At 53.1% G+C, this 27,405-nt stretch overlaps 1 protein-coding gene across 4 annotated transcripts in view; it reads left to right on the forward strand.

The window, feature by feature from the left end:
- Window positions 1-27,405, forward strand: part of MIDEAS (mitotic deacetylase associated SANT domain protein) — a 1,134,261-nt gene that overhangs the window by 814,336 nt on the left and 292,520 nt on the right. For all 4 annotated transcript variants that reach the window (XM_069638766.1, XM_069638765.1, XM_069638767.1 and 1 more), the window contains one exon: window positions 16,075-16,217. In XM_069638766.1, the coding sequence (XP_069494867.1) occupies window positions 16,075-16,217 (143 nt within the window). The remainder of the gene's footprint in view (window positions 1-16,074; window positions 16,218-27,405) is intronic.

The raw sequence follows: 27,405 nt of genomic DNA on the forward strand, positions 1-27,405 counted from the left end.
GTTCTTTTCTACGGTTCAGGATCATGGGCTAACATTTTCAATACATGGTCTTTCCTTTTGGCCTCAACTTGGCCCCCAGGGTGAATGCTGTGGCGGCCCTCCTCAGAGCGCAGGGTCTCCACATCTGCCCCTACCTAGACGACTGACTCGTCACGACTACAGCTCCGGAAGCGGTTCTCCACTCTTCCCATGCCCTTATGAATACACTGCACAATCTGGGCTTCTCACTCAATCTCAGGAAGTCACAGCTGCAGCCTACGCAGACTCTGACAGTCCTGGGCCTCATTTGGGACACGTGCTCCGAGAAGGTCTTCCCGTCGGAGGACAAAATCTCGGCCATCAAGAGGGCCACTTCCTCAGCAAAGAGGTGACCTTGACATGGTGGTACCAACATCTCCTGGGTCTCCTTGCAGCAGTCCTATTAGCCGGGCCTCACGCGATATTAAGGATGAGGAGGATTTGTTAAGAAGGATTTCTGAACTCTGTCTAGGAGGGGCAGAGGTTCAGAAGGCCAACCTAGTTTCTTGGAAAAGGGTAACCTCTGGACAAGCCAGATCAATCTTGGTAGCTATGGCAAGCGGTCAAGACTAAGTCTCAGGAGGGGTGAGGGTGACTGAAAGACCTCAATGAGCACACAGAGCAAGGACACTTATAAATTACTTCAGACAGGTGTTATATTAAAATAGACACATTTATTACAAGGCCTTTGTAACACAGACCATAGCAAAGAATCACAGTAACACCAAGTAAACCAATACATCACACTCAATACAATATATATACAAGACCAGGGGGGGTCTAAAGGGATGACTGCACAAAATAGCTTAACAACCTAGAGGGGAAGGAAACGGGCAGTGCAGTTAATCTTTAGGCCCAATTCAACATCAGTTATTCAACTAAGAGGCAGTCCAAGCCTTAAGAATAGGGGAGCCTTGTGCTCAATAGTACATGTATGCCAATGCACGCGGTTGTTCCAATGGGCAAAACGGGGTCTCTAGCAGCTCGGGAAGGTGAATAAGGCGATGAAGAATAACTTCCCACTATTCAAGAAGGACCACCACTTGAAGGCAGAGGCAGTTCGAGAGTTGGGGATGGAGTCGCTATTTCGCAATAGCATTGGACAGAAGAGGGGCCCCCAGAGGCCACTTGTGTGTAAAGTTGGCCTCTGGCACTAGGGGCCACCGGTTGGGGTAAAGATTACTCACCGGTCCCTGAGGCAAGGAGACCCAAACTTCGGCAGGTTAGTCCAATTGGGTCTCGGCACCTTTTTAGTTCCTGAGTTCCAGTGAGGATTCCCAAACGGGACAGTGGCGATTTCTCCGCTCCGGGTGGATGAATCGCCCCAGTTTCACTGCAGCAGGCTTCAGGGGCAATAGGGTCACAAATGCAGCAGACTTGCAAAGGACGTTGTCGCAGCAGGACAACATGGTAACCGCGTTTACTCTGGGCCGGGCGCACTCGTCTCACTTCAGACCTGGGAATGCGAAGTGTACGAAATTCGGTGTGAGGGTGCCGTGGACACAGAGCTAGCAGTATACCAAGTTTCGAGGGCCTCCTCGAAACGACGGCAGAGACAGAGCAAAGGTCCTCCGTAAGCTGGTCAGCCCACTGGTTGGCCCAGGGACACTTCCGAGAAAGTTTACTTGCAGGTTTTGGTGAAGGTGCCGAGAATAGTTGGTCCCACTATTCCAATGGGTAGAAGCGTCTTTGCAGACCTTCTAGGACGTCCAGATGCAGAGGGGTCCCACGGGATGACAGAGGGCTCAGGGTGCCAAACCTTCCAGCAGTTCCTCGACTCAGCTTCGTAGTTGCCGGATACTTGGATCCTATCCCTTGTTCAGGTAGAACTCAGGAGATCGACATGGTAGTGGTGTTTTCGGCTTCCTCTTCTCCAAAGTTCCCTTCGCGCCAAAACGGAGAGGACCCAATGGGAGATCTGCTCACAAACGCACACTCCATACGTGAACCAATCGCAGACCACGGTGGTCTCAGGCATTCAGGACACTCCAGACTCTCTGGCACCCAGGATGTGTATTGGGACCAGAGATCCCAGCCCACATCCTGGAGGCACACACACAAGGCATGCAGAAGCCAGCGAAAGCATTGGGATTTGCGGGAAAATGCATGACCAAATAAGGACTGGCCCGGGTTGACTCGACCTGGGGAATGTGAAGGGGCAAGATGGCCAAAGGACAGGACAAAGAACCTTGTGGCATGGCCATTTTGGAGCCCAGGCCACCTATTCCAGCCAAATGCAGTTAACACATTTAACTTGGCAGGATACGGTTAAAAATAATGCGAAACGATAGTTGCCACTAGTCCCTGTCCATGACACATCTGCACAGTTCATAAAAAGTCCAGTGAGAGGGCCTTTGCAAATGACTATAGACCCAAGTGTGCTGTATGGTAAGATACATTGCACACTTGTTACATGTTGCACAAAAGTTGCAACATGAGAAGGACTAAGGGAAACCAAGTCTCTCAGTACCGACTGTCTTAAGGGCATGTCAGTTTCCCCATAAAAAGTGAGCGAAAGCCCAGAGGGCAGCTGTGCTTCTCTGGCAAAGTCAGTCAGTGGTGTTTTAACAGCAGCAAAATGTTTGGGGGTTGACACATGGAGGGAAAATTGCATACAACTGTGAAATCTTTCCTAACAGGATTCAGCTGCACTTTGCGGCCTCATGGAACCAGGAGCAGGGCTCTCAATCAGATGATCAACGTCCCTCCATCTCTCCACCCGGACCTAACATGGTGGTCCAGGGACTGCAACCTACGGACGGGCAAGCCCTTTCGGCCGCCAGCCCCGCAGGCCACCATCAGCACAGACTCATCGCTCGAGGGATGCGGAGCTACTCTGGACGGCCTGTCGGTCCACGTCACCTGGACTCGACAGGAGCAGTAATACCACATCAATTGGTTGATGCTGAACGCCATCTGGCTAGCGCTCCGAGCATTCCTACCACTTCTCAGGGGCAAGGTTACCCTCATCCAGACAGACAACTCAACCAGCATGTATTACGTCAACAAGCAAGGAGGCACCGAGTCGTCCCCCCCCCCCCCCCCCCCCCCCCCCCCTCTGTGCAGACTGGCGATCAGCATGTAGGAGTGGGCTCTGGAAAACAATATATATATATTATACTTTGGTTTTTATTAGCATTTTGTGGGGGGGAAAAAAACCACAAAAAGGGGCATAACCAAGGCCCCCATCTCCCCCTTTTCGTGACCCCCCCACCTTCTCTCCCCGTGCCCAATCAAAACATAACAGCAGTAAAGAGACCAAACTTCCACTTCTTTTCCTAGGTCTTTGAAGCGCCGCAACTTGTGACCAATTCAGTTACTGGCTTGAAGCCGACATCGTCCCGGGCCGTGGGAACCCCCCATTTGGGTGTTGACCTTCACAGCGGTGATCACTCCCCGACCATCCGGGGGCACGATCTCGAAGCTAGTGAACATCCCATCCCCATATCTGCTGGACCCCGTACCATTCAGCGAGGAATGAGCATGAGTCTTTATTCACCAGGGTGGTCAATTTGTCCATCAGGAACAAAGTTTTTTTTGTTTCCGGGCTCTTCCACCTCTGGGCTAGGGCCACTCTGCCTGCTCTCAACAGTTTCTCACATCCTTGGGTACCGGTGTATTTCCGCTTCCTCCGGGGGGAGGCCCAGCAGCATGGTCAGCGGGGTGAGGGGTAGAGGGTCCTCCGTTACCTCCGCTATCCAGTCTCTCACCGATTCCCAATAGGTCTGCACCTTCGGGCATAACCACCACATGTGACCTCTAGTCCCTATCTGGCCACAGCCCCTCGGGCATTCAGGTGATACCCCTGTGAACATTTTCGAGAGTTTTGCCGGGTCCCTGTGCCACCCCTGCAGGATTTTAAAGTTGTGTTCCATATCCGAGGTGAAGAGATTGCCATGAAACGATATCCTGAAAATGCGAGCCCAGGCATACTCTGATATCTCCTCCCCCGCCAGATCATTCCAAAAGCCCCGGAAACCTCGCCTAGCCAGGAGGTCATGGGTGTTTAGGACAGTGTACATACAGGAGACCGCACCCTTTCTGGGGGTCGCTGAGTCGAGGAGTTTCTCGAAGGGCGTTAGTTGTCTCCGCAGATTTGCGCCCCATGCAGGGTCGTTGAGGATGCCCTTGAGACGGAGGTATTCGAATATGGAGAGGGTCCCACCACCCAGTCCCTCCCGGAGGTCCTCATAGCTCAAGAATTCTCCCTCCTTGAACAGCTGGCCCGCCCATTCCCGCATCAGACCAACGCTGGGATTGTCTAAACCCCCTGCTGCCCAGTTTCAGGGGGGGGGCCCCACAGGGAGGTCATGGGGGACGGCCACGAAGAAAGATGCGCCGTCCGGGGGCATTCCCTCCAGATGTCCCAGAGAACCCCCAGGGTCGGGTGTGACAATATTTGTTTCGGGATAGACCTGCGAGGGGCCCACAGGAGGTCACTGACTTTTAAGGGGTGGACATCCATGTCCTCCAGATTTGACCAATATGTCGGTAAACCTTCCTTCATGTGTTCTAGGAGGACCCGCAGTTGTGCTGCGTGATAGTACAATTGGAAATCTGGGAGACCAAAACCTTCCTCCTCCCTCGGGAGCGTCAGGGTGGCCCTACCAATCTGCGGGGTTTTCCCCTGCCAAATGAAGTCTCGGACACCCTTGTGTAAATCTATGAAGGTTTGAGCGGGTACCCTGGTAGGGAGGGCTGTAAAGAGGTATAAGAGCCGTGGCAGTATGTTCATTTTGACTGCCGTCATCCGACCATACCATGAGAGGATCATTCTTCCCCCATCTCCTCAAGTCAGAGGCGATCTCAGTTAGCATGGGTTCGTAGTTGGAAGACCCTAGTTTTGTTAAATCCCTAGTGAGGAGAACCCCCCCAGCTATTTTATAGAGTTCTTGCCCACCGCTATCCCGTGAAACCTAGTGAGGGGGGGGGGTCTAGTACCGGGTCCACCAGTCGCATCGGAAGGAGGACTGACTTGGCAGTATTTATTTTCAGGCCTGAGAACCTCCCGAAAGAGCTGACCAGGGACAGGAGGGAAGGGATCGAAGAGCTCGGGTCCACTAGGTATGCCAGGATATCGTCTGCAAACAGGGATAGCTTGAATTCCACCTCTCCCCTTCCAATACCCCTGATATCTGGGTGGGACCTAACCGCTATAGCCAAAGCCTCTATCGTGAGGACATACAGAAGGGGGGAAAGGGGGCAGCCCTGTCTGGTCCCTCGGGTAAGGGGGAAGGATTCTGACAGCACTCAGTTCACCTGGACCCTCGCAGTAGGGGCTCTGTAGAGGGCGGCAACCCAGCTCAGGATGTGCGTCCCAAAGCCCATTCGTTGGAGGAGGAGGGTCATGTATCTCCATTCTACTCTGTCGAAGGCTTTTTCGGAGTCCGGGGACAGGATGCATGCCTCGAGGTTTGAATTTTGGGCGAAATGAACCAAGTCTACCGTTTTGCGAATATTATCCGATCCCTGCCTGCCCCCTATGAAGCCCACCTGTTCCCCGTGGACTAGCTTCTGCATTATCCCCTCCATCCGCCTGCCCACCACCTTGGCCAAGATTTTGACATCGATGTTGAGCAATGATATGGGTCGGTAGGACGAACGCTCCCTCAGGTCTTTACGTTCCTTGGGAAGGACCACTATAATGGCTCCCATCATGGTGTCGGGGAGAGTGCCCCCTTCCAATACCGAATTGAAAACTTTCGCCAGGTATGGGGACAGGGTAGATCGAAATCTCTTATAGAAATACACCGAAAAGCCATCCTCCCCCGGGGAAGTCCCCACCTTCATCCTGCTGATCGCCTTCTCCACCTCATCCTCGGTCACCCGACCCTCCAGCCCCTCTGCCTGCTCCCGTGAGAGGGCCGGTATCTGTATGGAGTCGAGAAACTCTTCGATTTGGGCATCACCACTGTCCTATTCGGAGGCATATAATGTCTCATAGTATTGACGGAAGGCTTCGCTGATATGAGGGGTGTCATCGCCTAATGTTCCCCCGCTGTTCCTCACCTCCTTCACCATCCTGCTTCTCTGGACCTCCCTTAATTGCCAGGATCCTATCCACTCTGTCCCCCTTCTCGTAGTATTTCTGTTTAACCATTTGGAGGCTCTTCTCCGTTTTGTGGAGGAGTAGGTCTTTCAATTGGTGCCTGTAGTCCTCCAGGGTGGCCACGCGATCTCGCTCTAGGGTCTGTACCGGGGAGCCTCCCGGTTGGAGGCGCACTATTTTATCCCTCAGGTTCCTCTCCTGGGTCTCCCTTTCCCTCTTCTGTCTGGAGCCTATTTTTATAAGCACTTCTCTTAGTGTCGCCTTGAAGGCGTCCCAGAGAGTGTGCGTGCCCACCTCCCCGTTGTCGTTTAGCTCGAAGAATTCTGTAATGGCCTCCAGTACAGTCTGGGCATGGACCGGGTCTCTCAGAATAGCGTTGTTACATCTCCAGCGTCCCCTTCGTTCTCTGCACCAGTCCCCCGCCAAGGTGACCCTAACCAAGTCGTGGTCCGACCAGGGGACAGGGTCTATCCTGTAACCCGCTATGTGTGGTCGGAGTACCTTGTCCGCGATGATATAGTCTATTCTGGAGAAGGCTTTGTGGGTGGAGGAATAGTAGGAGAAAGAGGGGGTCCCTGCTCGGGGGGGTGGGTAGCGTGTCCACTAAGTTCAGGTCATCATTCACCCTTTGGAAGCAGCGTGATGTGACGTCCCCAGCGGGTCTGGGGTTTGATGCACCCACCCGTCGTCTATCTCTGGATTGGTCTAGGACCATATTGAAATCGCCTCCCACCACCAATGGGCCCTGGACAAAGGTTTTCAGCCTTTCTCCCACTCCCTCCCAGAATTGAGCTTGACCCTCATTTGGGGCGTATACTACCGCCAAGGTTATGGGCGATCCCTGTAGGGAGCCCCGTAAGAAGAGGTAACTGCCTTCGGGGTCCCTTAGGATGGAGTCTTTCATGAAACCCAACCCCCTAGTGGTCAGAATTGCGACCCCTCTTTTCTTTCCTTTGTGGGAAGCGTAGAGTGTCTCCTCGATTCCGCCCTCCCGCAACCTGGGCTCCCTCCTCCTCGCCCAGTGTGTTTCCTGCACGAACAGTAGGTCCAGCTTAGCCCTCCTAAACTCTCTGCTGATTAGGGATCTTTTCGTGGGGGTGTTCAAGCCCCGTACATTCAGGGTTCCCACCCCCAGGACCGGTCGGTCGTCAGCCATAATCGCTGTCGCCTTTCCCCTTGGTCACCGGGTGTCACATGGTCGCTCCCTCCCTGCTTACTATGTTTCCTTGTTTGGATCTCTTTGAAACGTTTCCCCAACATCCCCCCCAACGCTTTCCCCGCCCTAGAACCCCCAACTTGTAAACAAACCCCCACCCCCCTCCCCGGCGTCCATCCAATTAGTGTTTCCATTCCTGGATTGTTGGCTGGACCACCAGCCGGTTCCCCTCCGGCCAGGCGTCAGATCCAAAGCTTGCTAACGTGAGCCCCCCCCCCTTTCTCCTCTCGTCACTCCCCCAACCTCTCAATTTGGTCCCTCTCCCGGGCCCTGGTTGATGCTTCTCTCAATTCCCACAGTTGTGATCCCCCTTATACCCCCTTATACTTGCAGTTCGAGGGGGTGCAGCAAACCAAGCGTCTCCAGAGTCCTTCTGGTTTCTAGTCCCGATGATCTGTGTGGGGTCGCTGGAGTCACCCCTCTGAGTCGGCCCGGTCTTCCTCCATTGGTGTTGGTGGTGTGTTCAATTTCTTGAACTTCCTCGCGCCGGTTTTTCTCCTTCTGGGGTTGGGCTGCCCGGGGGTGCCCCCGCTGAGCGCCTCCGGACCCACTGGTCCCCTCCGGGGGGCGGGTTCACCCACATAATCTTGAATGGCGCCCTTGATGTCTTCCTCCTTTACCAGCGTTGTGCAGTGGCCTGAATATTCAAAGGTCAGGGAGAAGGGATATCCCCATCTGTAACGGACGCCCTTCTTTCAATTGTTGTGTCAGAGGGCGGCACATCCTCCGTTTGGCTAGGGTGTAAGCTGAGAGGTCTTGAAAAATGGCGATCTGTGCGCCGTTGTAGGTTATCGCCCCCGCCTTCCTCGCAGCCTCTTGAACTTTGGCTTTCTCTGTATAATAATGGAAGCGGGCCAGGACCGTTCTGGGGCCCCCCGATCTTCCCCCGGCCCTGTGCACCCGGTCGAACGTGAGTTCCGTCGTCATTTCCTCAGCAAACGAGAGGGTGATGATGTCTCTCACCACTCGAGTCAGCTCTCTCTCCGTCTCACCCTCCATCTCTGGGATCCCAAAGAACCTTAGATTGTTCCGCCTTTCCCTGTTTTCATAGTCGTCCATAATCCTGGCTCTCTTCTCTTCCTTCTTCTCCAGAGCCGCCAGCCGTGTGTCGAATTGGATTTCCTGAGATGTAGATGACGATTGATAATTTTCCATTTGTAGGACTCTATCCTCAATTTTGTCTACCCTTTGGTCCAGCTTCTCGAACTTCTGGGCAATGTCGGATCTCATTTCTCTGATCTCCTGAAGGATGGAGGCGAAGCCCTTTTCCATCGTCATTGCGGGTTGGCCTGCGGGTTCCGTGTGGGCCATGGCTCTGGAGACCGTAGCGACCTCGATCGTTTTCTCTGTTTCTTGGAAGCAAAACGTTTGTAGGGCTTTCTTCCAGCTCATGGGGTGTCGTTGATCCTCTGCCACGGGGTCCGTCACAGGTCCAGTCCGTAGTGCGTCGCTCCGGTGGGGTTTGTGGTCGATGGATTATCCCCTGCGGGGGGTGGGGCAGCACTCCAGGCGGGCACTCGCCCCGCCAAGTGAGGACGGGGGCCTCTCACGTGGGTTGCGGGCAGCCTGCGAGATCTGGGCGGGCCGGGTGAGCGGTGATGCAAAGGACGCCGGAGGTGTGTGTCAGTTCTCTTGAGGGGCGTGATCATGGGGACTCCTTTCGGGTCTAGGGTGTCTATTGCCTCCCAGTTGCTTGGTGCGTCGTGGCCCAGTGGGCCCCTGGGGACGTGCTGCGCTGACCCGGGGTCGGGTTGTTGTGGTTCTCCGGTGCGTGAGCTCTGGTCCTTATTAAAGGTGGGGCCGCCCCCCCAATCGGGCCCGATATGCGGGAAGAGGCCTCCGGGCGGGCACACGCCCCACCGGGTCCTGGTGGGGGCCACACACCGGGTCTGTCTCCTTGATCAGCCGAGTCCTGGGTGGTTGTGGGCGGGCACACGCCCTGCGAACTAGCACAGGGGCCTCCACCTCCATCGAGCACCAAGTGAGGCCTTCCCTCCCTCCGACTCCTCTGTGCTGGAGAGGTGGTGTGGCTCCTCGGCCTCTTGGGAGGGGGGGCTCCGTGGATGCGGGTCGTGGCGTGAAAGCCCGCGGGATCCCACCCGCGGGCCGCCGGTGTTTGTCCTCACCCTGGCTGCGGGCCAGGATAGCCCCGATGCCCCTCTGCAGAGGGATGCTGCGCTCCACCCACGAGGGCCGCTGCGTCCTGGGTCTGGCTGTGTCGATTTAGCCCTGGGCGGGCTCTCCGCGGCGTTTGCTGGGCCCGCTTTAGGCAGGGGGTCGTGGTCGTGAGGCCTCTGCCACCCCGGGTTTGCTGCAAAAGTGAAGCGTGGGGGGGGGGGTTGCAAATCCCCGACCCGCCCCGCCGCCAACAAGTCACCTCTCGGGGTAGCGCGAGGATCCCGTCCTCCTTCGTGTCTCCGATGGGGGCGGGGCAGCCGGAGCCCGCAACCCGCTTCGGGACCGCCGTGCCCCGCACTTGTTCCCCCCTGCGGGGATGGCCGATGGGCCGACAGCAGGGGCACGGCACTCCAACGGGAGTCCCCCGCCTCACCGGGCAGCGCCTCTTCCCTCCGGCCGTGACCGAGGGATCCTCCCTCCAGGCCCACTCCTCAGTCCGTCTCCGCGGGCCGCGAGGCTCGTTCTCTGTTGTTCCGTTGCCCCTGAAGACCGCTCCTTCGAGCCAAGGGGGCACTTTGTAGTCGCCGGGGGGGGGGGGCTCAATCCCCTTCGATGGCCCAGCTTCGGCGGGAGAACTGCGCTCAGGCTGCCATGTCCTGCGCGCCCCCTGGTGGCCTCCGGAAAACAATATTTACCTCACGGCAGTCCACCTCCCAGGGAAATCCAACCTGGAAGCAGACAGGCTCAGCAGGCTGGGAGTGGACAATTACGAGTGGCAGCTAAACGACCTTGTTAGTCAGGAAATCTTCAACAAGTGGTGTCGCCCCCACGTGGATCTCTTTGCCACCTGGCACAATAGGAAACGACCCAGTTCGCATTCTGGCAAGGTCAGGGCCCCGGCTCTCTGGGCGACGCATTTCACCTCCAGTGGACCGGCATGCAAGCCTACGCCTTTCCGCCCACTCCCCTGATCCACAGCGTAATTTGCAAGATCAAGGAGTCTCACTGACTCGTTATTCTGATAGCTCCATGGTGGCCGGCCAGGCCATGGTTTTCGAGCTACTCAGCCTCTCGGAGGTGCCCCCGATTCACCCTCCGACAGGCCCAGCACATCTTCTGGCCCAGCAGGGGGGCAGAGTCATCCACCCTACCCCATGGAAACTAGCCCTCACAGCGTGGTACCTGAGCAGGTAACGCTTCGGCACCTTAGCCTCTCATAGGCCAATTTGGAGATCATACAGGGTGCCAAGAGCAAAGTCACCAAGGCCCAGTACAAAAGCAACTGGACCAGGTTCTGCCACTGGGCAGACTCCAAGGGTATCAACCCCTTGGCATGCACTTTGGACTATGTGCTCTTCTTGAATCAGAAAAACAGTATTTTGAAATGGTATAAGCCTTGAAAATTGCTCTTCCTCTTAAAGAATCATATATACATATGTAACAAATTGTCACTATGGAAACCATTCAAACATATTAAATATTTCATCACAGTTAAAATGGACAACCGATATTTTACAATATCTCATGTATACCTGTTGTTCATTTGTCTTTTCAGCTTTGACCACTTCAGTAATACATTACTTGTACATAACAAATACAAAGAACGTTGATTAAATTGTTAAGCAATTTAATGTTAAAATCTTTCAATGCACAAAGTACGTCTTGAAAAGGTTGATTCAATGATTGTCGACTGTACAATATCAGTTAAACTATGTAAAAAAATATGGTTAATCGTCTGATTAAAATTTTTACATTAGTATTGACATAGTCGTACACTATGTACATGTAACATTTTAAAAATACATAATTGAAAACTACCTGATAACCTTCAGAGATGTTGCAGGGAGTTAGTGAGAGATCATCCTGCAAAACATATTGATTAAATTGTGGCCTCTTTAATGTGTTGTAATGTTATTTTGTTTCACTGAGTTAATTTTTTGCCAAACAGCTAAAAGTTTATTGTTATTCAGTGACAGTTCATTTTTCTGAAGGTTTATTTTCATTGCTGCATGTGTTTCTGCGATAAATACATCAAGGTTGTTGATCTAATGCTTTGCAATTTGCTGACCGTATTGCAGATTATCAAAAAGATAAGTTATCTTACATGTAAAGAAGACCTTGTTAATCAAGAACCAATAGTATAAATCGATAAATTATCACTTTGCATACCTCATCCTCCGGACTGGTTGCAGTAGAAAAAGAATACATTGTTAAAGTTCCAGGCTCTGCCTATATAACAGTAATTGTAATAATATAGATGTAAAATCAACAACAAAAAATGGTCGATATTGACAAGGAAGCATACAAGCAATTTGTATCAAAAGCTAATATTATATATAACTAGGAATATTCTAAAAAGATCACTTGAAAGGTGAGCAAGGTTGCTGTTGACTACGGAATAGTGGTTGATGTAGCATCACGGTACTTTAATGGATGTAATATATTCATACCATTCTTCAATAGGAAATGGACATTAGTATTATAGTTCAGACCACAACAAAAAAGATAAAGGTTTGTGTGAAAGTTGCTTGGCCTCACCGTTGGAATGTTGGACGGGTCTGTTGTTTCCTCCATGGTAACGGTCTGTAATTCCATCTGTGCGGTCTACGTAAAGACAGGCATGTACATTTTTTTTAAAATGACCTATTATTAAAGGACGCGATGTGAGTGTGTTTGGAAAGGCTCCCATTGCAATGAACTGTTGGAGTATCTCTAAAGTAGGAATACACAAAGTAATCTAAAGTTCAAAAAGTACGAACCATAGTGCATCGTGTCAGGAAGGAAACTTGTGTAATAACATGTCAATGGAAATATTCCCCCAAAAACCGTTCATTATGTTACCTGTTCAGACTATTTCAATACATTGAGTGGTCGTTTGTAAGACATATTGTACAAGCACATTTTGAAAATGATAAAATACATTTAAAAATTCACGATCCACTACTCACTTGGGTCAGGGTGTGCTAAATTCAGTTGGAACTGCATTGGGAAGTAATTTGCTAAGGGATCTAGGGCAACATTTTTAGTGTACTGTGATTGTTCATACATATCTGAGGTGCATGCTGCATATGCGGAATTGATTGTCCCTGACCTCATCCAATACATCCTTGGCTTTGCTTTCAATTCGGACACTGGAATTCCGCTGCTCAAGCGCCATTTCCCTATCAAATTGAAATCCTTTGGAAAGGCATGCAGGACTGTACTCTGACTTTTAGCATGGCTCTTATTAGTACAACCCAAAATGATACAAGAAGGCATTGTTGGATTGTGCCTTTGATCTGTTAAAGAAATATAAATAAATGTTACTATTAAAAAGTATCAGTGAGTACATCGAACCACACATTGCTTTGATGATTAAAAAAAAATTATACTTTATCAAAAAAATGGCACCCAAAGCAAATGTGCATTGAAATCTATGTAAGATTACATTTGGAAACAATACTTTGTAATGTTATGTGCTAATTACAGAAATAAAAATGTGTAGGAGGGTTCCCAATTGTGTAGACTTTTTGAATAAAGTAAAATGAGAATATACGTGTACATTGAGTATAAAGCAATAGAAAGTGGCATAGCAAAGAACTTTGACACTGCAGAAAACAATAGTAAAGTTTGACTAACCATTACTTGGAAGAATAGATGATCCAACTCAGCAAGCAAGGTAAACCGTGGAGAGCTGGCGATCTCCATTGTCGATAACGGATGTTTTCTTGTTAACCCCCACATTGTTTAGAAAGGATTCAAGAAGTGGATGTGTAGGTGAATGTCTGACTTGTTCGTTCACACCCACCAGGCCTCTGACGATGTTTGACATCCTCAATCCCGCCAGTGCAGCCCCCTTGCGAGCACACGCCCACAGGTGCGAACAGCCATTGATAGCAGAGGGGGGATGGATGTGTATGAGGCGAGCGCAATAGGCGCGGAAGATGGTCAAAGCACACCAGTATTTTACGATCCTCTTAGAGGTATGGACGTGTTGTGGACTTGCAAAAACTGTGAGGATGTTGAAAATAGTGCATTGAAGATGTGAAAAGGCGTTAGCGTCTAGTGATGTCAGCTGGAGGGGTGGGTGATCTGAATTAGTGCTGCAAGGGCACTTGAACTTAAGGCGATGGATCAACGGATAAGATTGCACAAGATGGCAGTACCTGACTCCCATTGTTTTCGCATATGTTAAAGTGAGAAAAACTCGGGGGAGTTGCATTGGAATTCTTTTTAAGAACAATCGATCTATGCTTTAAAATCCATGCCCGATCGATTGGGCCAGTATCATTTCTGACCGAACTACCGCTTTAAGAAAATCCACTGAATAGAAGAGTACAAGCTCAACATTCACTGGAGAAATAAAGTGAATCAAAGACCAGTTTGATGAGTGGTCCTCCGTAGGGAGTTCAAGGAGATGTCTTACTTAGATAGATGTGAGTTGGGGAGTGTGATGACGTAATTGCAGTACCTTGTCCCTACCTGTTCCACAAACTGCACTTTTAGTACAATAACAATTCGATAAACCAGCAATTCTACGATCACCAGACAATGGAACTGGAGGAACAGGAGGAACGTGAGCGTAAACAACCCTCATAGGACCAGCTTGGACTTCATCTACGTTGGGCTCACAGATAGAAGACAAAGTAGAATTAAGAGAGACCTCTGGAGATATTTCAACAGGACTTAGTTGTTTCTTAATCCATTTATGCAAGTGTGACCCTTAGGAGGCCTACCAGAATACCAAAGAGTATCCAAATTAATAGGCCCAACAAAAAAGACAGGCCCTGAAGAGCCAGGATGTTTACCTTGGCGCGTGGAAGTAGCCTTATGAGAAGTATGCAAAGCTTGCTTATGTAGTTTCTTACGCCTTCTACTGTTGCACTGTTTATTGTTGTTGCCCCCTAAATTCTGCAACTTTACATTGTGATTGTCCACAGCATTATCATCCAGATGGTCATCTAAGGGAGCAGGAGGAGGAGCAGAAGGCTCATCAACCTCTACATCATCCAACTGCACACCCTCAGCCAGTATGGATTGATTCTCATGTTGAACGGCAGTATTTGTATAGCTTAGATTAGGGTTACTTCAGATGTGCTATTTTTCAAAATGACATCAACAATTTTCCCATCAATCGGGATAAGGCCTTTCTGTTCCCGAGCAATAGTAGTGCATAGCATGTATGTTTTCCCAATAGTAGAAAGATTGGCTTCTGAGTTAAAAGATGAAGACAAAGGAGTTAAATGTTGAATATGCCTCCTCCACATCCCAATCGGCACTTAATGCAATTTTCACCAGGTCAGGACTTGAGCTCCTTACATAGAGCACCATTCCTTAGGTGATCATTTATGGTTTCAGCCTGCATAATAGAACTAAGCTCTTAAACACCACCAGTTAAAGAATAGTCCAGGTGGCAGTTGGTTATCCCCACAACTTGGGTGCAGACCAGCAAAAAATTAAAGCATTAAAGCTGTTCTCCCGAGCAGTCAAGGCCCACCTTTACTTAAACACAAATTCTCCAAAGTGTCAAGCCCCACCTTAACCAACAAACGGGCCGCTTCAGACACTGAGTGATTTACAAACGTAGCCATAAAGTGTATGGACCTTCAACACCTCCTTCTTACCAGCCACCAACAAGGCACTCCGTTTTTCTCTCTGATGGGGGTCCAATGTCAAGGCCCATGTACTCCGCCCCTCAAGATATGGTGCCTGCTCTGGTAGCTGGCACTAGCAACACCATCACGCCGGCTGAGTACTCCAACCATCTTTGAAATCAGCACTGGTACCGAATATTGCCAAAACCGAGGCTGCCGTCTCCGGCATCACAAACCGCACAAAGCCTCAGGCAGCCAACTCACAAGGATTAGAGAAGTGGACCCACAGACATGCTAATCGTGTCAAGCTGCACTGAACAGGGATTAATCAGCCGCTTCTGACCCGCATCACATACGGCCTGACATTTAATGCTGAGCACGGTTTCCTATTCCCAGATGTAGCAGCTGTCTCCTTTAAGTGGCCTCATTTGACGGTCCCCTGCCTTAGGACGAAGTGTGGGTAACCAGGGGATCCTTTCTATAAGACACCTAGCTCATGGAGGCACCCAACCCCTGAGTCGCCCTACTAGGAGTACCCAGAGTCGGGGCTTCATCACAATATCATTTAATAATCGATACAAAAGCTTAAAATCAGTATCACTAACACAACCTGGTTGACCTTGTTAAATGCGAAAATTGACAAGTATGTTAGGATGGGTTGGAGTCTTACAGCAGACTTTAACTGGATGTATGTTGCAGCAACATCACATAGATCAGCTCTAGAAGTATGCATCTACTCCACCTTTGTGGACAGGGCTTTGTGGAGACAAATACCCCACAGGCGAGTATCGCCTCTAGCGTTTTAAAATGACTTCTCCTTTTTAGACCAGCAACATGCGTTGTGCTCCTAGCAAGCCATTTGTCCTTGATTTCAATCATGGTAAGAGATTTTCTGTTTTGGGGGATGTGGCGATATACTGTATGCCAAATAAAAATTCTGTCAATGACTGCTAATGGCAAGGTACTATTGAAAGTTATTTGCAAACCTGTGATGGAACTATTGGGTCTTTAGACTCCTTTAAATCCATACAAAGGGCTTTGCTTGCACAAGTCAGCTTTTGCGTTAACTCTTAATTTGATCATGCTTCTTGTTTTTGCAGACGTATAAATGTGGGCTCCCGATTTCAGGCAGATATCCCAGAACTTCGTGACCGATGCATGGCGGCTATGGATGACCCCATGTCTGATCTTCTGTGGCAACCATGGGGGGATCTGGAGAGCGACCAATGTACTGAAGATGCAGGTGAGAATGTAAACTTGAGCGATAGTGTCAGAGGTTGAGACCTTTAATGACATTTGTTCGCTGAGTATGTCGCAATCCACTGTCGCCCACAAAAGGTAATCCCTGTCTTGGTAGGATATGCATCCTATCATAGTTTGCAGGTTTTCTTATTGTCCTTTCTCTTCTGTTTTAATTAATGTGTCCACCAAGTGACCTGACCATGGGATCGCACTGCATTTTCTCATGGTGGGATATGAATAAACACCCCCCCAAAACCATCAACTAAATGAAATGCCATCCCATATATTTGTGTACCTTTTTAGAGTCTGGTAGGCTAGCCGTTTCATCAAAATACAGAATTTGCCTTGCACAGGCTAGATTGAGCATGAAAGATTTGTCATTTTTCACACCTCACATATAAGCTGTTTTCTTGCAAAACTTAAAATGTTAAAGCTCAGGAAAAGTATATTATTTTATTCCGGCTTCACTTGAGACTGGCAGGTGTCCAACTTGCACAATTGAAGTATCCCATACTCCTTTAGTGCTGCTTTTATTATTTCACTCATGTCAGCATATTGCGTGTTCAAACAGAAGGTGTTACGTGGGTGTCTTTCGCACCAAACATGTTAACACTGTTTTTTTATTTTGCTATGTCTTGAAGCAGCAGTGAGTGTATTGGCTTTTCTCTGAAAGCTCAGACACAGTAACAAATACGCTTAACCTATTTCTGCATGGGGAACAGCCATCGGACAAGAAAACCTGTGATGCTGCCTAACTGCAAGCTCCCCTGTAGCCTTTCAAATTGAACCATGTGGGAAACTTTAACAAAATGCACTGTATTGTTTACTAATGACAATTGGTCCTCATTTGCGGTGCAAAATTGTATATTTTCTTATTCTCAAATAATCGCAAAAGGTGTGTATTTGTCCTAATTTACATATGTATGTACAATAGCCCAGCACTTAAGTGCTTGATAGGAGACTGAAGAATTTTCTTTTTGTGCTAATTCCACATATTGCATATTGTTTTTTGTTAACTTGTTCAATCAGGCCATTTACAATAAGTGAAACAAAAGCCTATTTTTATAGTAATTCATACCCATTTCCTCCGACCGTTGTAAAGGAAGCAATATCACCTAATTTATTGGTACCCAAGTATATTGATTTTAGAAAGGTGAAGGGCTATATCGGCGCTGCCAGGAATCAAACCAGTGAACGCAGGTTGCATCCATGTGTCGGGGGATCACATTCCCTGACACAGGGGAACCAGCCTTGTTGAAGGCCTTAACGCGCTCTAGCTGACAGTGTGAGATATGAAGATGCTAAAGACAACAGCAACAACACTTCTGGAGTGTAAGCACTTTTTTGCAGTCTTTTTTTGCTGCTGTCTTTATCATTTGCATATCTCACACTGTCATGGGATGTGAGCACTTGGCTTAGTCTCACTCTGATAGATCAAAGTTAGATTTGCATGGTCCCCGGGGTAGAGTTTTGCCATTAAAAGGTGTCTGTGAAGGTTGCAGGTTCTAGCATGGATCCTCACATCCAGTCTTGGGGTCAGTATTTTTTCTTGTTCAGGGACAGGTCCACAAGGGTATTCGTGTAAATGAAAATTCTCCATCATGGGGTCTGGCATGATTCACATGCTCATGAATATTCCTCGTCGTCAGGCTGGCAATCCCCGGTAAAGAAAAAATCAGTTTCGTTTCTGAACTGTCTTTCTCCTAATAACCAATCACTGGTCTCTGGGTCATACTGCCCCCAGCCAATGACTGCCCTCTACCTAAGCCCCTCCTCTGGTAGCCATCTTCAGATTTTTACCACACATTCAAGTGTTGGGGGTCCTCATGCTATAGCTCTCGAGCTTTTACTGCATTTTGCTCCACCGTTTCTACTTCTGATCAACGGGGCCCGTTTCGGAATTTTCTACGCCCCTCAAGGGTGAAGTTCTCGTCGAGTTCCGCTTCTCGGAGGATTCCAGGGGATCTTTGAGGCCTACCCCGCGTGGACATGGCCCAGGACAAAGGGAGCACAGCGCCCGGATCCAAGCTGTTCAGGAGCTGGTTTGGATGTGGATTGCAGAATGTCTTCAAGAAGGACGAGCATTCCAGATGCGTCTACTGCCTTCATGAAGACAAAACGCACGTGGTGAAGGACTGTGCGTTTTGCCAGAACATGTCGGAGGGGGCCATGAAGATTCGGCGTATACCTGCCTCACTAACTGGCTGGAGGTTAAGAGCCCAGCAGCAGGTGAGAAGAAGAAGAGGTCCGAGCGGTCTTCTAAGACCTTTGATGGCGCTCCGGCGACGGGGGCCCAACAAAAGGCAAAGAACTGCGGGCACCGGGAGCGCCGAACGGTCGAGCTCCTCGGCTGCCAGGCAGGGCGCACTTTCACCGACACCATCAACCACGAGCCAACGCTCTGGCATGGGGAAAAGAAAGTCAGAGAACCCGGGTAAACTTAGGGATAAGTCCCGGTAGATCCTGACGGAGACAGCCGAGGGGGAGCGAGTCGGCGACCCTCTCGCCCCAAGGTGAAGGTCTCAGGCGCGTCTAAGGTCGTGAAGGCCTTGATTCACCTGGCTAAGGCCTCTATCGAGGGAGTCGTGGCAGCCCTGGCGAAGCCTGTGGAGGCTAACCCAGTGGAGACTACCTGGGGGCCCAGAGTTTCCTTGCCACCGCGGAGGCAATCCTCTTTCCAACCCATCGATAAGACCCCCGTGAGAACCCCGGTGGAAAAAGAGGGGGGAGGACCAGTGGCCATCACGGACACGGATACAGCCTCTGAAGAGGAGTTGGCTGAAGTCGTGAAGATCCTGGACAAGAGGTTCGAGGAAGTCCGGTCCCACGGGAGGGATACCGAAGAGGCGGACGAAGATGGCGACGGAGGCGCCGACGAGGTTCCCGTGGAGGCAGAGGATTCCACTCCCCAACCGTCCCCCAATGGACAACCCAGCGGAGCCTGGACCTTCGGGAAGCCCTCCAAGTAAGCGGAGGAGAACTCATCCCCCACCGCCCTTCCAGCCGGCGCGGCCCTCGCAGCCTTCTTCTCCTTCCCCGGTCCCAAGGGATGACACGGGGACAGAGACGGCCACGACGGAGACGGATGACGATGACGGTGGTGACGACGGGATGGGCCTCCCATCACCACCTCCTCGGGCCTCTCTGCCCGACGAAATTAGCTCCTTCCATGCCATGATCGCCAGGGCATCTGAGCTCTTCCAGCTCTGCCCTGTAGAACAGAAGAAGGAAGGTTTCCTCTATCAACGGCATGAGGCCAAGAGGAAGACAGTCCTCTCGGTCCCGTTACTTGATGACATCTGGGACGAGGGGCTGGAGCTCCTGAAGAACCCATCCACGACCCCTGCCAAGAGACCGGTACGAGAAGAAGTACAGGGCCCCGGATTCCGCCCCCATGTGCCTTAGGATGCCGCCGACCCCGGATTCGGTCGTCTCAGCGGCAGCCAAGAAGAAAGCGGCGGGGTCGACGTCTTCAACTTAGATCTCACCGGACGGTGAAGGGAAGAAATTGGACACCATGGGACGACGGGTCATCTCGGCGGCAACGACGATTTAAGCAGCCAACGCCCTTGCGATTGTGGCCTGCTACGACAGGGAGCTGTGGTTTAAGATCGCTCCTCTGCTGGACTTCCGGACGACAAGAGGGCGAGGCCCTGGAGATCCTGCAGGAAGGCGAGGTGGCGGCGGACCACGCCGTACCGGTGGCCACGGACATTGCTGACACCGGCTTCTGCCACATGGGCAACAGTGTTTGCCTTCGCCGGTGTGGTTGGCTCAAGGCAACCAATTTCTGCCAGGACGTGCAGACCAGAGTTTTGGACATGCCTTTCAACGGAAACAACCTGTTTGGCAAGACAGTGGACGAGTCACTGCAGGCCATCAAGGCCGACACAGAGACGGCACGGGCCTTGGGAGTTTTACAGCAGCGACGGCCTCCCTTTCGGAACTCCGGAGGCAAGCAAGGTGCCTCCAAAGGATCCGGCAGCGGCTCCTCGACGTACCGCCAGGCGGCCCGCTCCTCGTCGCAGCAGGCCTACAGAGGACGCAGCAAATCAGGAGGATCTCGACGTCGTCAAGGAGGCCAAGGTGGCAAGACCGCTGCCAAGCAGGACTGAACCGGCCGTGGCGTCGGGCCCCCACCTGAGCACCCCGGTAGGAGGCCGGCTGGCCAAGTTTGTCAGCGTGTGGGAGTCCATCTCCACCGACCGTTGGGTGTTGGATGCCCTGGCCCGCGGGCACACTCTTGTTTCTAAAGAAGTGCCCCTGCATTCCTCCCGTGGCCAGGAAGGAAAACCACGTCCCTCAACTGCTACTTGAAGTAACGGCGATGCTGAAGAAAGGGGCCATCGAGCTTGTCCCAAAGAGGCTCCGGGGCGCTGGAGTTTACTCTCGATACTTCTTCGTAAGAAAGAAGACCGGCGGCTGGCGACCCATCCTGGACCTTCGTCATTTAAACAAGTACATCAAGTCCCAGAAATTCCGGATGGTCACTCTCCAGCACGTGCTGGGACAGCTGGAGGAGGGCGACTTCCTATCGTCGCTGGACTTGGAGGATGTCTACTTCCACATCCCCATTCTAAAAGGACATTGAAAGTTTCTCAGATTCGTAGTCCAAGGACGGCTACCAGTCCAAGGCCCTTCCCTTCGGATTGAAGTCTGCGCCCAGGGTATTCACCAGTGCCTAGCACCAGTGGCGGCACGGCTGCGCCTGCAGGGGATCCACGTCTACCCCTACCTGGCCGATTGGCTCATCCGAGCAAGGACAAGAGAACTCGCCGGCGAGCACACAGCGAAGACCGTGCAGCTGCTCATGGCTCTGGGATTCTCCATCAATTTCGCGAAATCCCACCTGGTCCCGTTGCATGTCGCACTGTTCCTGGGCGCCAGGCTCGACACAGTGGCACGGTTGGCCTCGCCATCGGAGGAAAGGACGAAGGCCATCCTGGGCAGGTGCAGCGGCTGTCGACCATGGACGTGGCCAGGATGAGGTCCATCAAGTCCCTTCTCGGCATGATGTCCTTGTGCATCTACCTCGTATGCCTGTGCAGGCTGCGGATGCGTTCACTGCAAGAGTTCCTCGACGCCCGTTGGATGCAAGCGGCGGGCAGCTTCGAAGACAGGATCTCGCTCAACGAGACCTTCCGCCAAGCAATCTGGTGGTGGGGCACCCGCGCGCATCTCGCGGCGGGTATGGACTTCCAGACCCCGGCACATCAGGAGTCGGTGACGACGGATGCCTCCCTGGAGGGATGGGGAGCACACGCCGAAGATCTTCATGCAAGAGGCCCTTGGCTCCCGGAGGAGAGGTCACTACACATGAACGTCCTGGAGCTCCGAGCCATGTTCTGGGCCCGCCGGTCGTTCCTCCCGTCCCTCAAGGGCAAGGTGGTGAGGACCTTCACCGACAACACCACCACAATTTTCTACATCCGGAAGCAGGGAGGCACCAGATTCCCAGCCCTATCCAAGGAGGCCCAGGACCTGTAGCACTGGGCCAACCCTCAAGGGATATTTCTGGTACCCTTCCACCTGGCAGGAATAAAGAACACCATAGCCGACTCACTCAGCAGGGAGCTGCACTCGTGCCTCGAGTGGGAGCTGCGACAGAATCAAGTGGATCTGCTATTCCAACGATGGGGCTATCCCCAGATCGACTTATTCGCGACGGCGACGAACGCCAAGTGCCGGGGGTTTGCCAGCAGGTTTCCCCAGCCAGGGAGCATGGGCGGTGCCTTCTCATTCCCCTGGGACAGCCTGTTCCTCTATGCGTTCCTGCCGTTGCTGCTGCGACTCATCAACCAACTCAGATGGTCCCAGTGCAGGATGATCCTCGTTGCACTGGCGTGGCCGAGACGGATTTGGTTCCCGGGCCTTCTCGACATTTCAGTGTCAGTCAAACTACCGACGGACGCTGATCTCCTCTCCAGAGAAGGAGGCGCCATCTTCCACCACAACCCAGGGTCGCTGAACTTGCAGGCCTGGCTCCTGCAGCAGTAGAGTTTGGAGGGTACGATATCCCGGCGGACTGCAAGGAGGTGCTTGCAAAGGCCAGGGCGTCCTCAACTCGCAAGTGCTACCGACACAAATGAAAGAGGTTTTTTGTCTGGAGCCGAGCACAGAAGATTAACCCTCTGCGGATTACGGCCTCTCGTGCTGCCGTACTTGCTATCGCTGGCCAAGGCGGGGCTGGCCCATGCCTCCAAGATCCATCTGGCGGCTATCTGCCGCTACACCAGAACTCCGGGTCGCTCATCCCTGTGGTCCCAACGCCTGGTGAAGGAGTTCATGAAGGGACTGTTCCGATCTTTTCCGCCGGTGAAGGCCCCGGCGCCGGCGTGGGAGCTCAACGTGGTGCTGACCAGGCTCATGGGCCCGCCATTCGAGCCTCTGCATTCGGCACCGTTGAAGTTCCTGTTGTGGAAAACAGCGTTTCTTGTGGCCATCTCCTCCGCACGATGAGTGGGAGAGATCCAGGCCCTCTCCTGCAAGCCTCCATGCCTGACTTTCCACGAGTCGAGGGTGGTGCTAAGGACGCACCCCTCCTTCATGTCCAAGGTGCCGTCGGACTTCCATCTCAACGAGCCCTTGGGGTTACCTGTTTTCTTCCCGTCGCCTTCGTTGCCGGCCGAGAGGACTTTGCACTCGCTGGATGTAGCTAGAGCGCTGAAGTTCTTTCTCCAGCATGGGGTCTGGCATGGATTCACATGGTCATGAATATTCCCCGTCTTCAGGCCGGGAATCCTCGGTATAGAAAAAATCAGTATCAGTTCTGATCTGTCTTTCTCAGTAGTAACCAATCACTGGTCTCTGGGTCATACTGCCCCCAGCCAATGACTGCCCTCTCCCTAAGCCCCGCCCCTCACAGCCATCCTCAGATTTTTACCGCACGTTCAAGTGTTGGGAGTCCTCGTGCTGTAGCTCTCGAGCTTTTGCTGCGTTTATGCGCTTTTTTCAGGAGATTTTCTAATTTTTTTGGTTAAATAGAGCCTCAAGCTCCACCGTTTCTACTTCCGATCAACGGGGATCCGTTTCGGAGTTTCTACGCCCCTCAAGGGTGAAGATTTCGTCGAGTTATGCTTTTGGAGGATTCCAGAAGTTCCGAGGCCTACCCCGGACATGGCCCAGGAGAAAGGGAGCTCGACGCCCGGGAAGCTGTTCAGGACCTGCCCTGGATGCCAGCTTCAGAACCTTTTCAAGGAGGACGAGCATTCGTTATGCCTCTACTGTCTCCATGAGGACAAGACGCACAAGGAAAAGGACTGCAAGTTTTGTGGGAACATGTTGGAGCGGACCATGAAGGATCGCCACCTCTGTCTCGCCAACTGGCTGGAAGGTAAGAGCCCGCCAGGCGAGAAGAAGAAAAAGAAGTCCGAGCGGTCTTCTAAGTCCTGTGAGGGTGCTCCGGCGACGGGGGCCCAACAAAAGGCTAAGCATCGCGAGTCCGCGGGCACCGGGAGCGCCGAACGGTCGGGCTACTTGGCTGCCAGGCAGGGCGCACCCTCCTCTGCGCCATCGACCATGAGCCAACGCTCTGGCTCGGGTAAGAGGAAGTCCGAGAACCCGGCGAAGCTTCTGGAGAGGCCCCGGTCGATCTTGAAGATTCCGGCAGAGGGGGAGCGAGGCTCAGACCCTCCCCCAAGGTGAAGGCCACAGGCGTACAGAAGGTGACGTTGGCCTTAATTCACCCTGCTAAGACCTCGATTGAGGATGTCGCCGCGGCCCTGGCTCAGCCTGTGGAGGCTACACCAGTGGAGGCGCCCTCAGGTACCAGAGTCTCCCTGCCACCGCGGAGGGAGTAGTCTTTCAGGCCAACGAGAAGACCCCCACAAAGTCCTCGTTGGAAAGGGTGGGGGAGGGGTTGGTGGCCGTCGTGGATACGGACACGACCTCTGAAGAGGAGCTCATCCAAGTTGTGGAGGAGGCCCAGCCCATCGGGAGGGATCCTGACGAGGGCGACGGTGACGCAGACGAGGCTCCTCAAGAGCCCTCGCTCCCGTCGTTTCCGGCGCCGCAGGACACCTCGGCGGCCATTTTGTCAGCCATCCAGTCCTTATGCTCAGAGATAAGGACTAGGTTGCCCCTTCCCCCGACGGAGGTGCCTGAGCCAGACCCGATGGAGGAACCGGAGCCAGGACCTTCGGGGAGCCCACCACTTAAGAGGAGGACGACGCATCCTAGGCCTCCTCTCCCGCCTCTACGGCCTTCTCTGCCTTCCCCCCGGTCCACTACCCACGGGGATGATACAGGCATGGTACGGATGATGACGGAGGCGACGACGGGACGTGTCCCCCGTCGCCCCCTGCCCGGGCGTCCTCGCCCGACAAATTGGATCCTTCCATGCAATGATTTCCAGGGCATCCGAGCTCTTCCAGCTCTGCCCCGAGGAAAAGGAGGGGTTCCTTTACCAACAGCGCGAGGCTAAAAGGCAGGCGGTCCTCGCCGTACCGCTTCTTTATGACATCTGGGATGAGGGGCTCGCCCTCCTCAAGAACCCTGCCACGGCTCCTGCGAAGAGGGACCGGTACGAGAAGTACCAGGTCCCCGACGCTGCCCCCTTGTGCCTTAGGGCGCAACCTACCCCGGACTAGGTCGTTTCGGGGGCAGCCAAGAAGAAAGCGGGGGGGCATCGGCCTCGACTTCAACCTCTTTCCTGGACGGCGAGGGTTGGAAGCTGGATGCGATGGGACGACGGGTCATCTCATCTGCAGCGACGACCAACAAGGCGGCCAACGCCCTGGCCATCATAGCCCGCTACGACAGTTGTGGTTCAAGACCGCCCCTCTGTTGGACTTCCTTCCGGATGCCAAGAGGGCTGAGGCCCTGGAAATCTTGCAGGAAGGTGAGATTGCCTCTGACCACGCCATTATGGTGGCTACGGACATCGCCGACACCGGTTTCCGTCAGTTGGGCAACGGCGTTTGCCTGAGACGACGAGGATGGCTCAAGGCGACGGATTTCCGCCAGGACGTTCAGACCAAAGTTTTGGACATGCCTTTCGATGGGAACCACCTTTTTGGCAAGGCGGTTGATGAATCCCTTCAGGCGATCAAGACGGACACAGAGACGGCCCGTGCACTGGGTGTGCTCCAACAGCGACGGCCGTTGTTTCGGAGCTCCGGAGGCAGACAGGGTGTCTCCAAGGGAGCCGGCAGCAGCTCCTCTACGTACCGTCAAGCGGCAAGGTCTTCGTCGCAGGAGGCCTACAGGGGACGCGGCAAGTCAGGTGCATCCTGCCGTCGTCGCCAAGGTGGTCAAGGAGGCAAAGCGGCCTCCAAGCAAGATTGAACCGACCGTCGGGTCGGGCCCCCGCCGAAGCACCCCGGTGGGAGGCCGGCTGACGAAGTTCGTCGGCGTGTGGGAGTCCATCTCCACCGACCGTTGGGCACTGGACGCCCTGGCCCTGGGGCACGCCCTCGAGTTCCAGAAGAGGTGCCCCCGCATTCCTCCCGTGGCCAGGAAGGAAAATCGCGTCCCTCAACTGCTGTTGGAAGTAAGGGCGATGCTCAGGAAAGGTGCCATCGAGCTCGTCCCGAAGAGGCTTCGGGGCTCCGGAATTTACTCAAGATACTTCCTCGTGAAAAAGAAGACAGGAGGATGGCGCCCCATCCTGGACCTGCAACGACTAAAAAAAAATACATCAAGGCACAGAAGTTCCGGATGGTCACCCTCCAGCACGTGCTGGGACAGCCGGAGGAGGGCGATTTCCTGTCGTCGTTGGACTTGGAGGATGCTTACTTCCACATCCCTATTCTAAAGAGACACCGAAAGTTCCTCAAGTTCGTGGTCAAAGGGCGGCACTACCAGTTCAAGGCCCTCCCGTTCGGATTAAAATCGGCGCTCAGGGTGTTCACCAAGTGCCTAGCACCGGTGGCGGCACGGCTGCGCCTGCAGGGGATCCACGTCTACCCCTACCTGGACGACTGGCTCATATGGGCAAGGACAATGGAGCTCACCGTGGAACACACTGCAAAGACCGTCCAGCTGCTCACGGACCTGGGGTTCTCCATCAACTTTCCAAAATCCCACCTGGTCCCGTCGCAAGTCGCCCTGTTTCTGGGAGCACAGCTCGACACAGTGGCGCGGCGGGCCTCACCGTCGGAGGAAAGGATAAGGACCAACCTAGGAAAGGTGCAACGTCTGCTGGCCACGGACGTGGCCAGAGTGAGGTTCATCAAGTCCCTCCTCGGAATGCTGTCCTCCTGCATTTATCTGGTGCCCCACTGCAGACTTCGGATGCGTCCCTTGCAGGAATTCCTCGACGCCCACTGGATCCAGACGACGGGCAGCTTCGAGGACAGGATCCCGCTCGACTAAGCGTTCCGTCAGGCGATACGATGGTGGGGTGTCCGCGCTCATCTGACAGCGGCAGCGGGAACAGGTTTCCTAACCCCAGCCCATCAGGTGACGGTGACGACGGATGCCTCCCTGGAAGGTCGGGAGCGCACACCGGGGGTCTCCACGCGAGAGGCCTTTGGCTCCCGGAGGAGAAGACTCTCCACATCAACATCTTGGAGCTCCGCGCAGTGTTCTGGGCCCTCGGGTCCTTCCTTCCGTCCCTCAAGGGCAAGGTGGTGAGGATCTTCACCGACAACACCACCACAATGTTTTACATTCGGAAGCAGGGCGGAACCAGATCCCCTGCCCTGTCCAAGGAAGCCCAGGATCTGTGGCATTGGGCCGTCGCCCAAGGGATGTTTCTGGTTCCCTTCCACCTGGCAGGAATAAAAAACACCATTGCGGACTCACTCAGCAGGGAGCTGCGCTCGTGCCACGAGTGGGAACTGCGCCAGGACCAAGTGGATCGACTCATCCAACGATGGGGCAAACCCCAGATCGACCGGTTCGTGACGGCGACGAACTCCCAAGTGCCAGAGGTTCGCCAGCAGGTTCCCACAGCCGAGGAGCATGGGCGATGCTTTCTCGTTCCCTTGGGACGGCCTGTTTCTATACGCGTTCCCTCCGTTGCCGTTGCTGCTCCGCCTCATCAACCAGCTCAAGAAGTCCAGGTGCAGGATGATCCTCGTCGCACCGGCGTGGCCAAGGCAGATCTGGTTCCCGGACCTTCTGGACTTGTCAACGTCCCCACCAGTCAAGCTGCCGGCGGACGCGGATCTTCTCTCCAGAGAAGGAGGCGCCATTCTCCATCACGACCCACAGTCGCTGAACTTGCAGGCCTGGCTCCTGCAGCA

Source organism: Ambystoma mexicanum, chromosome 14, assembly GCF_040938575.1.
Source record: "Ambystoma mexicanum isolate Mex_15411 chromosome 14, UKY_AmexF1_1, whole genome shotgun sequence".
NCBI lineage: Eukaryota > Metazoa > Chordata > Amphibia > Caudata > Ambystomatidae > Ambystoma > Ambystoma mexicanum.